This window comes from Cydia pomonella, unplaced genomic scaffold (assembly GCF_033807575.1).
Source record: "Cydia pomonella isolate Wapato2018A unplaced genomic scaffold, ilCydPomo1 PGA_scaffold_203, whole genome shotgun sequence".
Lineage (NCBI taxonomy): Eukaryota > Metazoa > Arthropoda > Insecta > Lepidoptera > Tortricidae > Cydia > Cydia pomonella.
Window position 1 is genome coordinate 342,083 of NW_026907843.1, and position 16,766 is coordinate 358,848.

At 34.4% G+C, this 16,766-nt stretch overlaps 1 protein-coding gene across 1 annotated transcript in view; it reads right to left on the bottom strand.

Moving 5' to 3' along the window:
* Window positions 1-1,694: 1,694 nt before the first annotated feature.
* LOC133533769 (uncharacterized) overlaps window positions 1,695-16,766 on the bottom strand; it is a 77,672-nt gene continuing 62,600 nt past the window's right edge. Inside the window, exons 10-14 of the mRNA XM_061872811.1 lie at window positions 16,632-16,761; window positions 9,390-9,556; window positions 5,795-5,914; window positions 5,649-5,719; window positions 1,695-5,568 (exon numbers count right to left, since the gene is read on the bottom strand). Of these exons, the coding sequence (XP_061728795.1) occupies window positions 4,890-5,568; window positions 5,649-5,719; window positions 5,795-5,914; window positions 9,390-9,556; window positions 16,632-16,761 (1,167 nt within the window). The 3' untranslated portion in view covers window positions 1,695-4,889. The remainder of the gene's footprint in view (window positions 5,569-5,648; window positions 5,720-5,794; window positions 5,915-9,389; window positions 9,557-16,631; window positions 16,762-16,766) is intronic.

The window sequence follows — 16,766 nt, forward strand, 5'->3', positions numbered from 1 at the left end:
TGTATAATCATCTGCAGAGAGAGGTGCCCCCCCTGCATACAGTCAGTTTATGCAGGAGGGTTACTTTTCTCTGCATCTAACTGTACCTCTACATATGCCTGCTTGCCTGGAATTCCTGTGAATCCGTTTTTGTCACAGCAAACATGTATAGGTAGGTATTACACACTTCTTTTAAAGTTCATACTACTTACTAAGCCGTTTGATGTATAACACTAGGTAACCATCATTAATATCACCTGCCAAATCATACGCCGAGTCAGACGATGCTACGTAGTCACGCTGTTACGTGGTCGCCCAAATGCAATGTTTAAATTGTATTTTGTTATTATTTGTGTTTTCTCGTACCAAGCTTTGTATATATGTTTTGTAGTTCGCAGTGCCTATGTAGTAATACTACTGTAATGCTGTGTAACTGATTTAATAATAAAATAAAAATAAATTATGTAATGTACATTCAGCACCAAATAGGCAGTGATAACACTGATAACTGAAGGCATACTACACATACAATGCAACACACCATTTATTTTTATATCTGGCCACTATTGGACGTCACTCCTTATTTGAAACTAGCTGTACCATGTCTGTTTATTGTATATTATTTAGTCAACAGACATCTACTTAAAATTAAAAATAAAACAATGATTATTGGCACAAATAGTTTATTTTCGCAACTATCATCACCATTGTTTCAATTAGTTATGCAGTAAATATAATATTTATTTCATATTTTGTTTTTACATAATAGGATAGATTTTATAATCATAATTCATAACTCAACATAAAATTTTAAAACATTTCTTTTTTGTGATAAGTCTTTGCAATATCTCTAAGAGTTATTAACCTTTTTTGAATTATTTCAAGAAAACTAAACACTAATTGGAAATTGACAATTTTATTTAACTAAAAATAATAGATATCACTGTAACCAAAGACAACATTCTATATGATATATATGCACAAAATTATAAATTTTCTATAATTATGTGCATGTTATATCAATAAACATATAAATATTCTTATTTAAAAAAACGGCCTAAATGTTTGAAGGTGCCTAGAAAAAATAAAATCATAAAGCCTGACCAGTAATATATGATCACGCGCCATATTGCGGAATTTCATTGGAACTAAATTTTTCATACTAAACTGAACTGTCACCCTATACATGAGAATAAAAGCGCCCCCTTGACAATGATCATATATTTCTGGTCGGGCTTTACCTACATCATGGTTTTGTGTTAAACGTACAAAATATTAAAATTAGTTTCTTCACAAGAAATAACAAAAATACTTCTTGAAAATAAATTTAGTTGCATATAATTTTCCTAAGACGATGCGATTTGACGCTATTTCAAAAGTCTTATTTACAGTAATATACAAATAAATTTTCAAAGTCCACTGCGACACGTAAACTCTAAATACAATATTGGCGTTTTAAAAATTCTATAACTAGCAACATTCAGGGCAATTAACGCCCTGCCCGTGAAATGGAAAAGCAAATGCTTCTGTATAATTATTTCAATAATATTTTATTATGTTAATTTAATGGCAGATTCTAACAGATGTATTTCAATTCCTTATCGTTATTTTTTATTTATTAAAACTAACATTTGTTATGGAAAAAACGGTATGATTAATAAAAGGACAATTTCTTACTAAAATAGTAAAATAATAATTCAATTCATAATTAGATGGGTATTTGTTATGCTTATGAACTTAGAATAAATTAGAATACGTTTACACACTCAAATGTGCATTGAACTAAGTCTTTAAATAATAAAATCTTATACAATAATATCATTTTTTGCAATACTTAAGTGTCTATATACAATATGTTTTATTTATTTTCAATCTACTTTATATTTCATGTTTTGTCTATTCCCATATCTAAGTATAGAGCATAATATTAATCATTAGAGAGAGAAATGCATAAGACTTCAAATATCACTAGATGACTCACATCCAATAGAATTTGTAAGTAATTAATTATTACAAATAAAATTTGGTCCAACATTGTAATAATAACATTGGATTGCAGCTGTTTATCGGTAAGTAACATATGTAGGCACTATTTTCTGAAAATTATGAAAAAGTGAGAGCCAGCTTAAATTTTTTAGGGTTTGTAATAGTGGTTCTAGATATTAGTTTCACACAAACCCAGAAATTAAAAGACAATGTCTTAGTATGCGTTAGGAATGTGATTTGTGGGTCATACATAAATATAAAAAAGTTGTCGCTCCTGTGGGCAATAGTTGACAGCTTGTGTACAATTAGGTAAGTAATAGTTTTATCAGACTATGAAAGGTAGAGGTAAGTAACACAATCTCCATATACCAAAAAGTGTCCGACAAAAAACCATAAATAGGTGGCGCTAGAATACCTAGAATACTTGAGAAAAAAATCTAATCATAGACAGCGTACTTCACTCCGTCAATAACGCCTGGGTTCTTAGCTACTCTAGCGCTTCTCTGGAGAGATTTGGAACTATTATTTATAGGTGATAGCTGGACACTTATGCAACAAGTCTGCCTGAGGAGTTTCTGTTCCTTGCCTCTACCTTACATACATCAGACAATAAACAAGGAGTACCCCTATGTGGGTTCAATTTAAAAAATAATCTTTATAGAACCATTGTGATAGATATGCCTATGTAAATCTACGTAATTTTTTTGTATGTCTCTTTTATTTCTTGTAAATAGAAATATGGAGGAAGGAGCTACGAGTAATTAAACGCTTATAGGTGGAATTTAAATTTCGAATGGAAGGTCGCGACCTTCTTATATAACTTGTTGACATGTATATTCTGCTTGTCCTAAACTACGGTACCCCAAAATGGTCGCTTACGGAGACCCAGATATCCAAATTCAATGATTACCAGCGAGCAATGGAGTGCAGCATTCTAGATGCCACGGGGACGCATTGCAGTCGGAACACTACTCTGCGCTCCAAAATACGCATTGCTGACGTAGGAGAGAAGACTGCCAGGCTGAAGTGAGAATGGGCCAGCCACGTCTGCAGCATGCATCTGGATAGGTGAGCTAGTATAGAGGATACCGCAAAATAACCGCGGATGGGACAGACCCAAATGGGGATGGCGGGATAACATTGATGCCTTCCTCAGTAACTTGCCAGAAAAAGTACATCAACGGGAGTCGTGAAGGTCAAGGGGAAAGCCAGCAGTGAGACATTTTAATAGGCTAAGTAAAAGAAAGTTTTCTAATCTATTTGCAAAATCATTTTGTTTATCGCCATCTTACTTCCGCTTACAGTTTTTAATTTTTTTTTATTAAACAGAAATATATCGGTAAAAAAGTCATGGTAATCAGTATCAGCATAAATTGAGAACAATAATTATGATTACATGCTTTTAAGATGTCATTTTATTTCTGGCATTGGAATGTTAAATTTCAAGTATATACGACCCTTAACTTTATTCATCGCGTTATTCATAGGCAAAAAAAATTTACCAGAAAAACTACCGTTTCCGATAAAGGATATTTTTATATAAGAAGTAATTATTATTTCTGTAGGAGTAGCGGCTATACTAATACATATTAAACAATATGTAAGGGAGGATCTCTTGCAAAACTTCACATAATAATTAACACATTATTTTAAGTACAATAACACACAAAACTAACCAAATAAGTCTAAGGGCACAGTAATGGACTCAATGTGTTCTAAATATTGCTCATAGGTATTCTTATTATATTATATCAACTCTACTGAACACTTTGACCGCTTTGATTTGAATGACACTGACAGTTTAAACAAGCAAACACCACAAACTTGTGAAAAGCTGGGCTAGTGATAAATAGGTCAAATTGATATAGTAATTTGTAAAGAGAAAATCTAAACTAAAATCTAGGGTGCAAGTCTAGGAAGAAAGTGTATTAATTCTTATAAACTATCTACTAAAATATAGTTGGCAGTTTTGATTTTCGTTATTTCGAACTTATATTAACGTAATTGTAAGATGATATATCTAAATGGCACATTATATTTCAGTACAAGTAATAGTATACTGAACTTCCACGAAGTATCTAAATACATTATAGAGAATGAATGAAGTTGACATTTGTGTGGGCATTTTGAACGAAAACATGATATATATATTTTACAAATAAAAAACAAAAGTAGTTGAGACTAGGAAAAAGGACAATTTAAATGTTTGTACGGCTTTAACTTAAAACTAGGAACAATAAATTTTTCGTATAAGACATACCTATATAAATAACTCGTAGTTATTTAATATTATAAATCCTTTCTATTACATTTCAAGTAAGAGTTTAACCTGAAAGAACGTTTAAGACATATCTACATAACACTATTTATCTAATCAATTAAACTTTCTAACTTGAAGAGTTATTGATTAGATCATGCTTATGCCATGAAAATATAATAACGTGTATATTTATTTTATAAATGAAAATATCTACCATTCACTAGGCTATAGAATAAAGCACTTTGAATCGTCTGGTCACAGCTATAATGTAATATACTTACACTACATACACAATTATTCTTCTTTAGAATTAAATTTAAACGTATATATTTCTACTAAATGCTTAAATTGATTTTCTGGACGTTAACTTCTTTGCCGAGTACCCTATTTAGATTGTTTGAGGCGGATCAAAAAGTAAGAGGCAATAACGATAAAATAAGGCAGCCTCTAACTTGATAGTCATATCAAGACACTGAAATGAACACCGATTATCTAACGCCTGCCAGATAGGTCCGCATCAAACAATTTAAAAAGGCACTAACATAACAACTTAGATCGTTCTCTTTCCGCACCCAATGCTTTCACGCAAAGTGATCCAACCAGAATGAGAATTCATCAAACATACGCCTTTCAGATGTATTTCAAAAGTTCACGTGTAGCTCCTTCATCCTGGATCTTGTTTTGGATCTAAGTTCGCCCGTCTTTCTTGCAATGCTGCTAGCAGTGCCTCTCTCACTTCTCTTTCCGAACTTCGCCATAATCTAATGAGTTCTTCTTCCGACAATTGTGAAAGCTCTGATCTTCCTCCGGTCGGAGACACTCTAGGGTATGGTGGCGCTGGAGGCACGTCTTGTTCTTCAGATACTAAAATTTCTACGCTAGCTCGCGAACGCGGTCCGTCAGAGCTTAAATACCTTTCTGATTTTTCTGATACATCTTGATACGACCTTGTAGATGATCCCTCGGCACGTCGTACCATTGGTGATGGTGTTCGCAACCGGGTATTTATATCAGGAGGAGAACTAGTCAAGCAGCTGACGTCACGACTTAGTCTTCTTCCTATATTAAGACTTGTCCGCTCATAAATTGATCCTGAATCAGACCCTAGAACCGAATCAGTGCTGAATCTCCTCACATTAAGTCCGGCCAAACTACACCTTTTTCGTCTTCCTCGTGGAGAGCGAAGCTGTCGAGGAGATCGACCCGGTCGAGGCGAGCGAGAGGGTACTTCAGGTGAAGGGGAGAGGAACTTTGACTCCGTCAATTCTTCAGAAACTTCAGAGGTTTCTACAGCCACGTGCTCCTTTATAGAATCCAATGACTGATCACGTCCTTGTTGAACCCTGCGAATATTATGAAAAATATTAACAGAGAAATAAACTTAGTGAAGCCAATTGGGTTTTTGATGTTGAATCCTACACACCTTCGAATTTCTTGAATCATTTCAAAAAACTGCGCTTTACTCCGTCTTCTTCTACGCTGTTCGTGTTCCTTCTGAAACAAATGTGCTTCCTGATGTAATCTAGAAATAACAGATTAATCTAAAAACATAATTGAATAAATTATTACCCTTTTAACACTTTTCTGGAAAAGCGACGTAAAGTGCCCCTGCCGTATAGTGTTTACTAGTTCTCGCGCGGCGTGATGTGGCGACACAAGTTCTACACAGTTAATAAATCTGTAGAGTTTCTGTAAAGAAAAGAAAATATTTAAGATTTAGAAATGACTAAAATGACATAAGTTTTAATATTAAGACTTTATTTCAGACTTAGGATTTCTTACTAAGTTACAACATATGTAGTACGTTTTGAAAGGACAATTTTATCAGCTTTAAATATTAAGTAAGCTGATAAAATGGGATGTATAAACAATCAAATTATTAAAGAAATGAACCATTGTTGCAATAAATTGCAACAGTACTGGAGTCCAACAATAACTAATTCATTTTGTAAAGCAATTCAATACAGTACGACTTATACGACCCGTCTTTGCTCTTTACTGTAATTTTAATTCACTGTTTTGTCTATTAGAATAAACTAAACCAATCCACGTTCCCCGTTCGCAACAGTTCTCTATAATCATGAATTCATGATATCGGAATATTAAAGGCAATGCAGACACAAAGTAATTCAAGGAGATTATGCCCCGTCTGAAGTGCTCGTTCAGTGTTAAAAGCCGCGATGAACTCGTCCGCGCGTAATCCAACCAGGCAGGCTACTGCAAACATCAAAGTTCAAAAATAGTCTATACGCGTCCCTGTTACTCGAATAATGCAGGAGCGATAGAGATGGATATAGACTTTTTTCGAAGCTACATTTTCGCAGTAACCGTACAGATCTCACAAGCAACAAATTTTGGTTTCACATAGTATTGGCCCACGATTGTGCCCGCGTTCCCTTTGTTTCCAATCCTAGACTGAACCTTCATACAATTTGGATTGCTCGCCTATCACATGCCGTATTTACAGACACGACTGACTTCTGAGGTGTGGTTTGAATCTACGAGGGCGGTTTGAGAAATCAGTGACTTTATGTAAAACAAAAATCATTTTAACATACAAACTTTTTAATTACAATTCTGAACTCTTTGGTAGCTGGCAGTTTTTTTTAAAAGGCGGGGCAATAAAAAAGTTGTTGAGGCATATGTCAAATACGATCGGAATAATGTTGGAAAATGGAGAAAAGCGAATTTCGTGTGTTAATTAAACATTACTTTTTACGTGGAAAAACTATTAAAGAAACTGTTTAAAAAAATATTGTGGGCAATCTGCTCCATCTCATGGAATGGTACATAAGTGGTTTCCAGAATTTCGTTCTGGACGTACCACTACCAATGACGCATAAGGCCGATTGAAGTGACCACTGATGATGTCGTAAATAAAGTTCACGATATTGTTTTGGATGACCGTCGAGTGAAGATTCGTGAGATAGCTGAGACTGTACACATTTCATCTGAACGAGTTTTTCATATCTTGCATAATATTTTGAATATGAAAAAGCTTTCCGCAAGATGGGTGCCGCGTTTGCTGATAGCCGATCAAAAACGACTTCGTGAAACAAGTTCAATGCTTAGCCCAATTTAAGCGTAATCCTAATGAATTTTTACGTCGATTTGTGACGGTCAGTGATCGGAACTATGGGAATAAAACTTTAACAAAACTTATCAAGCGGACGTAAAAAGAGTGCTTATAGCCTTAAAAATATTCGAATATCTACGAATGTAAATATTTTGTGGGCTGTATGCACTATTTTATGTCCGCTTAAGAAGTTTTGTTAAAGTTTTACTCCCATAGTTCCGATCACTGGTGATGGTAGATAAATAAATAAATAAACATTATAGGACATTATTACACAAATTGACTAAGTCCCACAGTAAGGCTCAATAAGGCTTGTGTTGTGGGTACTTAGACAACGATATATATAATATATAAATACTTAAATACATAGAAAACACCCATGACTCAGAACCAAATATTCATGCTCATCACACAAATAAATGCCCTTACCAGGATTTGAACCCGGGACCATCAGCTTCATAGGCAGGGTCACTACCCACTAGGCCAAACCGGTCGCCGGTGGATGAAACATGGATCCACCATTATACACCAGAGACGAAAAATCAGTCAAAACAGTGGAGTTCTGCTAACGAACGGGCCCCAAAGAAAGCGAAGACCGTTAATTCGGCAGGAAAGGTAATGGCCACTATTTTTTGGGACAGCCAAGGGGTTATTTATATAGATTATTTAGAGAAAGGTAAAACAATAAATGGCCCTTATTATGCTACTTTGTTGGAAAGATTTAAGGCAGAAGTTGTGAAAAAACGGCCACATCTGGCAAAGAAGAAAATCCTTTTCCACCACGACAATGCTCCTGCACACTCGTCAGCAGTCGCAACAGCCAAATTAGTAGAATTGCGTTACGAAATACTGCCCCACCCACCTTATTCTCCAGATTTGGCCCCATGTGATTTCTTTATTCCCAAACATGAAGAAAGGGCTCGGTGGGAAAAGATTTTCATCAAATGAGGAAGTCATAGCTGAAAATGAAGCATATTTTTCAGGGTTTGACAAAAAAAATTTTTTGGAGGGGTTGAAAAAACTGGAACATCGTTGGATGAAGTGTATGGAGTTGAAAGGAGATTATGTAGAGAAATAAAACTAAAAAAGGTGAAAAAGTTTTTTTTTTGCAAAAAGTCACTGACATATCAAACTACCCTTACTTGGTTATGCGAATTACGTACAAGTTTAATATTTGTGAATCGGTTAACAATGAGCGGGATATAGCGTGGATCAATAGGTATAAAATATAGCGAATCGAATCAGACATTACAAGTACCTATAAAGAAAGTAAGCACGTAGGTACGATTGTAATGAATTACCTATCTTTCTAATTAATTTGTATTTAGTATTTAAGGTTATTATTGTACTTTGTTCATAAGATTTTTTGTGGCAATAAATATTTTCTCATTCTCATTCTCTCATTCTTTAGTATGTCTTTATAACGCGTCCCTCGTGGCCACTTTAAAAGCTCTGCGGGCCAGAATCAAACTAAACTTCTTTTTTTATAGCTTCGTTACATAATTTCGCTTATAGAGATAATAAGACTTTAAATATCTAAGATACCTACAGAACTACACGTTTAGACTTTTTAAATATTATCTAGTGCTCTTCAAGAGTAATTCCTTATGCCACAACATAAATTAATCCACCGGAACGTAACTGAACTCCCCTCAATCGGATTAAACTGAGCGAGTCGAAATAAATCCTTTCCTCAGAGAATTCTTCCTGGCTGAAAAACCATGTTCCCAATTCTGCAAATAGCACTATTCGATTTGACAGATACCTCGACTTTCAGGCAATTATGTAAAATTAAGCGTTGTCTTGTCCCTTTAACGCTCAGACAAGTATCAGAAATATATACGGAAAATTGAACCCAGTTATTTTGAAATGAAGTTATAGGTTAGATTAGTTATAGGTTAGGTGTTATAGGTTGCTTATTTTTGCCATATAAAATCGAAGTTTCTCCGTTAAAGGGTAGTACTTGTAACTTATTATGACAAAGTAACTTTCGGTCATTAGATAAGTTCATGTTATGTCAATCGTATATTTGTAAGAATAGTCTTCAATGAAACCTTTTAATTCGATCTTTTACAATGTAACTCTTACCTGACTGAAAAACATAACATTTCGGCTCCTCCAAACAGCATCTTTTGGTTGATGTCGCAAAACAGGCAACGTGTATTTATAGAATAAGTGTTCCAGAATCAATATGAGGAAGCCAACAATCATCCCCACGAGGAGCAGGAGGAACACGCCCGCCACAGCCGCTACACCTACAAATGGATATTACTGGTTATTTAGGGCGGACAAATATTTAGTAAGCTGTTGTTTGTTTATACTAATTATATTAGAAATGTAAATAACAAGGGTTCGTATTTGAACTCTTTCACATCCCAGATACTAAAATCAGATCCCTTTGTTTGACATAATTATTGAAAGTCATAATGTAGTGATTGTCAGATTATCAATAGGCATAATTCTGAAACCGTCTGAATCTTATAGATAGGTTAGGTTAAGTTAGGTTTGTTTTATGGAAATCCTGAAAAGTTACGCGTTACGGAGAAAAACCAAAATATGACTAACGAAAATGCGGACAAACAATACATTGTGACTTAAAACTTTATGGGAAATAATAGATAACCCTATTAAAATAATACCACTACCTAGATACTTTCTGTTTGACCCAGTGGTTGACTGGTAGAGATTTCCTCAAGGAATTAAATCCGCCTATTGTACTTTTTACTTGTATTTGTGCAATAAAGTTTAAATAAATAAATCAATAAAAATAAATATTGCCTAATTCATTACCCTAATTGTTTAGATTTATACAACAATTACAGTTCGGTGGAGCCTAACAGCGCTTATTTATTTAATAAGGTTTTGTTTATTATACCAACTGTTAATTAGCAGAAAATAATTATATAGTACATTACGATACAAGTGCGAAAAATTGGAACTCGTGTCGTGTTTTAATTTATCGCCACTCGTTGCGAATTACCTTTTCGCACGTGTATTGTACAACGTTTTACAGTTAAATTTATGACATACGCACATATAGGGCTAGTTACCATACTAGGGCGATAAAATAGCACCATATGTACTGTAAAATAATTATTGCCTTGCTTCGTACGTTCTTACTTATGCCAATAATAGATACTGTTTAAACTTTCAATAGTATTAAGTTACCTTAACCGTTGATTTAACCAGTAGACACTATACCTTTAACACGTGCTTTATTAATATAAAATAAAAAAGGTCGGATAAATAATTAAGTCGCTCTCTTTGGAAGTGCATAAAATATAACAACGGTGTCATTTTATACATACGCAATACTTGTATTCACATACACACAAAATATCAAGTGTACCTGATGTGTATAAATGTGTATAGTGTGTATATTTATAGTCAGGGATACAACGGGACTATCCTTCTGCGTAATAGACTCATTTCCGATGCCCCGCGATGTATAGCTCCCATTACACAATCCATCAGATTGCCAATTTGTAAGATGTCCAATTGAGCGATTGTTAAACTTGATTGATTGCTTAATTTGCTTGTGGATTTTTCATTGGCTTAGTTGATCTTGCTCATTTGAGTAAAATTTTATAGTTGCGTTGTAAAAGTAAGATGCGGAAAATCGTACATATAAGTACAAGATAGCTAATTCAAATTGGGCGGTAAGGAAAAATCACAGATAATGAGATAACTTTTAATCTTAGGTACCACCAGATAAAACCTTGAAAATACCCGTAAAATTAATTTAGAATTAAGCGGTATTACTTAATCGCATATAATTCAGTTTTAAAATTACCTCCCACGTTTCGAGGACGGCATTTAACCGTGGTTTTGGAGAAAGACCGGATAAAATTAACATCAACAGCTTTTAGCTGCGCGAGTTTTTCGAACTACCCGCACTGGATCTTGTTTATCAACTTGAAAGTTTTGTGCAATTAACTTGCAATTAAATCCCGTTTTCAACATTGTCATTAATAATGTGTAAATAAAATATATAATCTTAATTAAAAAGGTATTTGTGGTCAATATAAACTGCCAAATTTACCTGCCTTACATCAAGGACAGTCGATTCATTTTCATAAAAAAAAATTTTTATTGAAAATCGTTGAATGCAGTTAAAAGATGGTTTTTAAAAAGAAAGTTGCTTGAAACGAATCCCGTATTTTCGAGCGCAACTGAACAACAACAAACAAAGTATAAAGTTCTACAACTATAAACCAAAAGCACATACATATTCACAACAATTTTGTATTTGATATTTCTCATCCTGTAATTTAATAAACATATCATAATTTCCAATTTAACACAATATAACTTTTATATCTGATAACATGCCGCAAGTTGGGCAAGATACAACCACCAAACTTGTTAACAATGTCTAAACTATTTGACCAAGAAACCGTAATCGCCTTTATTAATGGGCTTGATATCGGTCCATGAGAGTTAGTTAAATACCTGTAGTACCTGTAGTATGGCTGTTCAAATGATAATAGTTATGAAGCAATAATATTTATGAACATCAACCACTCTTAATTGAAATAAAAAACTTACTAGCAACATTATAATCCATAACTTATAATATATACGTCATTTTTGATTATAGTATCTTGCCAGATGCTATTTTGCGACTATACGTCATCAATTTAAGGCGTCAAGGTTTTTTTAGCCTAGTATAAGAATATTTATCATTCAATATTGAATGGGTATAAATTAAAATAACATTTACCTCATTTCATTCCTTGATTCTAGAAGCCTAGACTCGTTTGCACGCCGCAGCGGTTTTATAAATGTGGATCTGAAGGAAACTAATCCCCAGACCCCTTCCAGACGTAAGGATGCTTTTTATTCGCCTCGTAAATATTTGTCGCTGGGCGGAAATCGAACCCGAGACCCTTTCATTGATTGGCGAATACATTCACCTTTCATATCGAATGGATGGAAAAATGGGAAGTAATTGAGTGTTTTCTGGCTGGAATACCAATCAGAAAGGTGATCGCGTAACGCCATTTTTGTATTAACATCAATTAACTGACGTTTCTACCTCCAACTCAAATAAATTACACGTTTAACATTTATGCCTCAGGCAATTTAGCTCCGAGATGGATGCCTACATAATTACGTTTTTCTTAAATTAAAATTATTAAAAAGAGAGGCTGATCGAAATTGACTCTTCTGTAAGTCTTCATTTGAAAACATGATTCAAAGCAAGCAGATATTTCTAGAAATCTGGAAAAAAATAATAGAATCACTTTGCGGTAATCCATATTAATCAAAACAAACGTATTGCTGTGCTAATCCGCGAAATAATATAATAATTAGTGCTAATCCGTTACTTACGTATTTTTTGCACGTAGTTAATGTTCGCGCTGGTGGCCTAGCGGTAAAAGCGTGCGACTTGCAAACCGGAGGTAGCGGGTTCAAACCGCGGCTCGTACCAATGACACTTAAATTATAGTACCTGGGCGACCGAGCTTTGCTCGGCTATAACTATTTATTGTAATATGGTGGTGTATAGGTGATAATCTTAACTACATTTTTTTACTAAATGAAACTTGTCTAAAACAATAAAAATTAAAAAATTATATATAAAATTGAACATATAAAAAAAAACAAAAGTTAGTCACCGGGCGAGATTCGAACCCGTAACACTCGTTTAGCAGTCCGCGTCTTAACCCGCTGGACCAGACGGACAGTGGCCGGCAACACGAAATTAGCAACCATATTCTGCGTCGAAAGAAAAACGCATGAAAACTCGAAATCACGCGTTTTCCCAAACATAAGACTAATCTAGATCGATTGTTTACCCCCAAAAACCCCCATATACCAAATTTCAGCAAAATCGTTAGAGCCGTTTCCGAGATCCCGGAAATATATATATATATATATATATATATATATATATATAATATATATATATATATATATATATACAAGAATTGCTCGTTTAAAGGTATAAGATATATCCACTTAAATCGACCGGTATATAAACCGTGATTACCTTTTATATTGTTTTGATTGAGCTCCCGATAAACTACTAACTGTTATAAAACTGTTATCTACGAAATATCATTTGATATTTATCAGTTGCTTTTCGGTGAAGGAAAACATCGTGAGGAAACCGGACTAATCCCAACAAGGCCTAGTTTACCCTCTGGGTTGGAAGGTCAGATGGCAGTCGCTTTCTTAAAAACCAAACCCACGCCAATTCTTGGGATTAGTTGTCAAGCGGACCCCAGGTTCAATGAGCCGTGGAAAATTGCCGGGACAACGCGAGGAAGAAGTTAATGTTCACACTATTTGACTAACACGTTATTATGTCGCGGAATACTACACTATACTTTTCTTTTGATTACTCGTAATCTGGAAGAATACCTGAAAGTGATATTTTGCGTAGCGAATATTTTGTTATGGTCATTATTAAACCGGTTACTTATTTACAACAACCTCGATGTCAAGTTACTCAAACATCATTGAATGACCTATAATCTCGTTGCACTAAATGGTTATATTATGTTACCTTAGTTATTGTATATTTATTTTTTACCTTTCCCTATACATCAATTGTTCTACACGTAATTATTGGTAGAAATGGCATGAATTGCTTCGCAAAATGACGTCGATTTCTAAAACTGTGATGAATTCGATGCTGAAAGCTGTAAGAACAGTCTCTTTATATTTGAATATTCATCTAAGCTAACCCGGTTCAATTGGTAAGTAGCTATTATTAGCCCTAGAGTCTCAGGTAAAAACTGGAGCTCACATTTTAGAATATGGACATGTTTAAAAATATGAAAAATCGCTAGTAAAGCGGATTTAACCAGGAGTGGCATTCAAAAGAAAATTCTGCTACGTATTTATTACCGATATATTAAAGCTCGTAGGGTACCTCGCTCATGGTAATAAATAAGTAGAGATACACCGGCCTCCAGACGGATTTTCGTGACCGCAGCAAGAGCACTTGATTCGCTTATGCACTATAGCTATAGAACTGACACCCCCGCGCTCTCGCTATGCCTGAACTGCGAACATTGAGGGAAAACTGGGGGAAAAGTTCACGATACCGATCAAACAAGTTCCAACATGTTCGTAGTTATTGACAAGCGCTATCTTTGTCGATTTGGACTTGTTTATTGTCTGTAGATACAACATACTAAGAAAACAGATTTGTTATATAACTTTTTATATAATTTATAACTAATAAACTCATCTCATTTCATGAATAAACATAATTATTATGTATTTTATGATACCTTGTACGGTTAAAAAGTTACCTAATGCACAGGATAATTAGAGAGAATGAAGCGAGGTGTTTTAATTACTCAATTATAAGTTTTAAAACTGACTACTCGGTAACCTGCAATTTAACTAGGTCAATTAGTATTTGACTATATTATTTTGTTTTAGTTTTCAAAAATAATCCATTTTTGGATATATCATAATGTAAATTATTGGAATATAGGTACCTACTAATTCCTAATTAAATACATGTATAAATATGCTAGTGCTATTGCTATTAATATGAATATTACCAGCTACATAAGATAAAAAAACCTTCACTTAATGTTATTTGGAGCCTCGTCTGCCAACAAACCATACTCTGGTTTGGCGGAAGTTGTGATTTAGTTTTAAGGTTTGTCTTTTGAATAAACATTTATTTCATTTATTTCATTTCATATTTATAGACCTATACAATACGTTGTGAATGTCAACTACACATTCTGTTGTATTCTGCAGTGCTTCGGTTCTGTTTTTATGTTCTGTGTTTTACGTGTCAATGGGTACAATGAATATCAGCGTCGTAACACTACTCATGTGCTACGACACATGCTGAGTGTTATCCTTTTCTGGAACCACCAGCAGCACTGTAACTTCTAAACTACCTACATTTAAGCCTATTTTAATGTTGTTGTGTATGTGTGTTTCGAATAAAAGCATTATTCATTCATTCATTCAAAAGCAAAGCAAAATATAACAAAATAATAAGCAGTTGCTCTTTAGGTAAAACTTTCACTGATAATTCACAAGTTTCACAACATCGTAAGCTTATTATTGGAATGCGAATACTGACGTAAATACAAAGCGTTACTAAGTATAATTTAACGGCCCATTTTTCCTCTTCGTGCAATTATGTATTACTTGCGCAGAATACAAAAGGTAGCCGAAATACTAACATCACGTTCGACCCATTTCATACATTTTTATAGAGGGCACAGTGGATCCACGCCATATTCGAATTCGGACATTAACAATTTTCTGTTTCTCAACAATGTTTTTTATTGTATTAACAAGAAGGTTTGAAATCTGGGAAGAATGTTGAATCAAAATTGTAAAGACAATAAAAAAGTTTCCGTCAAAAATCAGGAAATTTACATGTCCCACTCAAAGTATCGAGTCGATCCTCTGCGCAGCTTGGCAAGTTATAAAATTATTTAGCAAATAATAAATAGGTATAAAGGTATTCAGTTACCTACTGAATTAAGTTACTGTACAAATCTTAATGGACAAAATCAAAAAAGTCAAACTAGGCTGGACAAAATTGAGAAACAAAAATGTATAATTTAAAATCTAGAAGATACAAATGCAGCACCACGGTGGTACGTAACGTAATAGTGACCACATAAAGTGCTTATGTAAGTACTCACTTTGATGAATGTGAGAAGTTATTTTTATTCTATTTAATTATTTTTAAGGATATCTAAATATGAACCACAGGAATTCAGTGTTGGGTAGTCATATAATTTATTGGCTAGTCATACAGGCCAATTCGAACGTTACAGTACCAGTGTGTCTTGTCAGTACATCAGAACATCATTATTATTATTTGAATCATGTTATTTACTTATCGTGCATCTCGCCCGCGCCAATACTTTTACAGACAAGTACGAGCGAAATGCACGATAACTGAATGACATTAGTTAGATGTGATTCTGATATCAGTGTTGTGTGTTCGAATTGGCCTATTACATGGTGATATGTCTCCCATGCATAATGTCATTTTGAGCACCTCTTTACAAAACAAACAGGAAATAAGCACGAGAGTGAGCGATTCTTTTTTTAACGATAAATCCTATGTTTAATCTTTTAGGTCGCCTGGCGGTTCCCCTCCCCCCTCCCGCTGAGGGGTCGGATTAACGCGGGTGGCGATAAATTCTAATGAAATTTCCGCCAGAGACGAGCCAGCTGACTGCGTGGATGTAGCGAACACGCATAAAATAGTGATATACGACACCATTCCCAACTAGCCTGTGATAATTCACGAGCTCTCTCGAACAAATTGCTTACAACTGATTTACGTTAAATACTAACAGAATAACTTATTAATTGGAAACTTACCAAGCGGTTTTGGCTGAATTCCATAGTCTTGGCTCAATTTGAAACATGGTAATCCTCCATACCACTTATCAGTTAATATATCCATATACCCATTCGTTGAATACTTGGCTATCGCCGCTGATATACTTTTCTGTA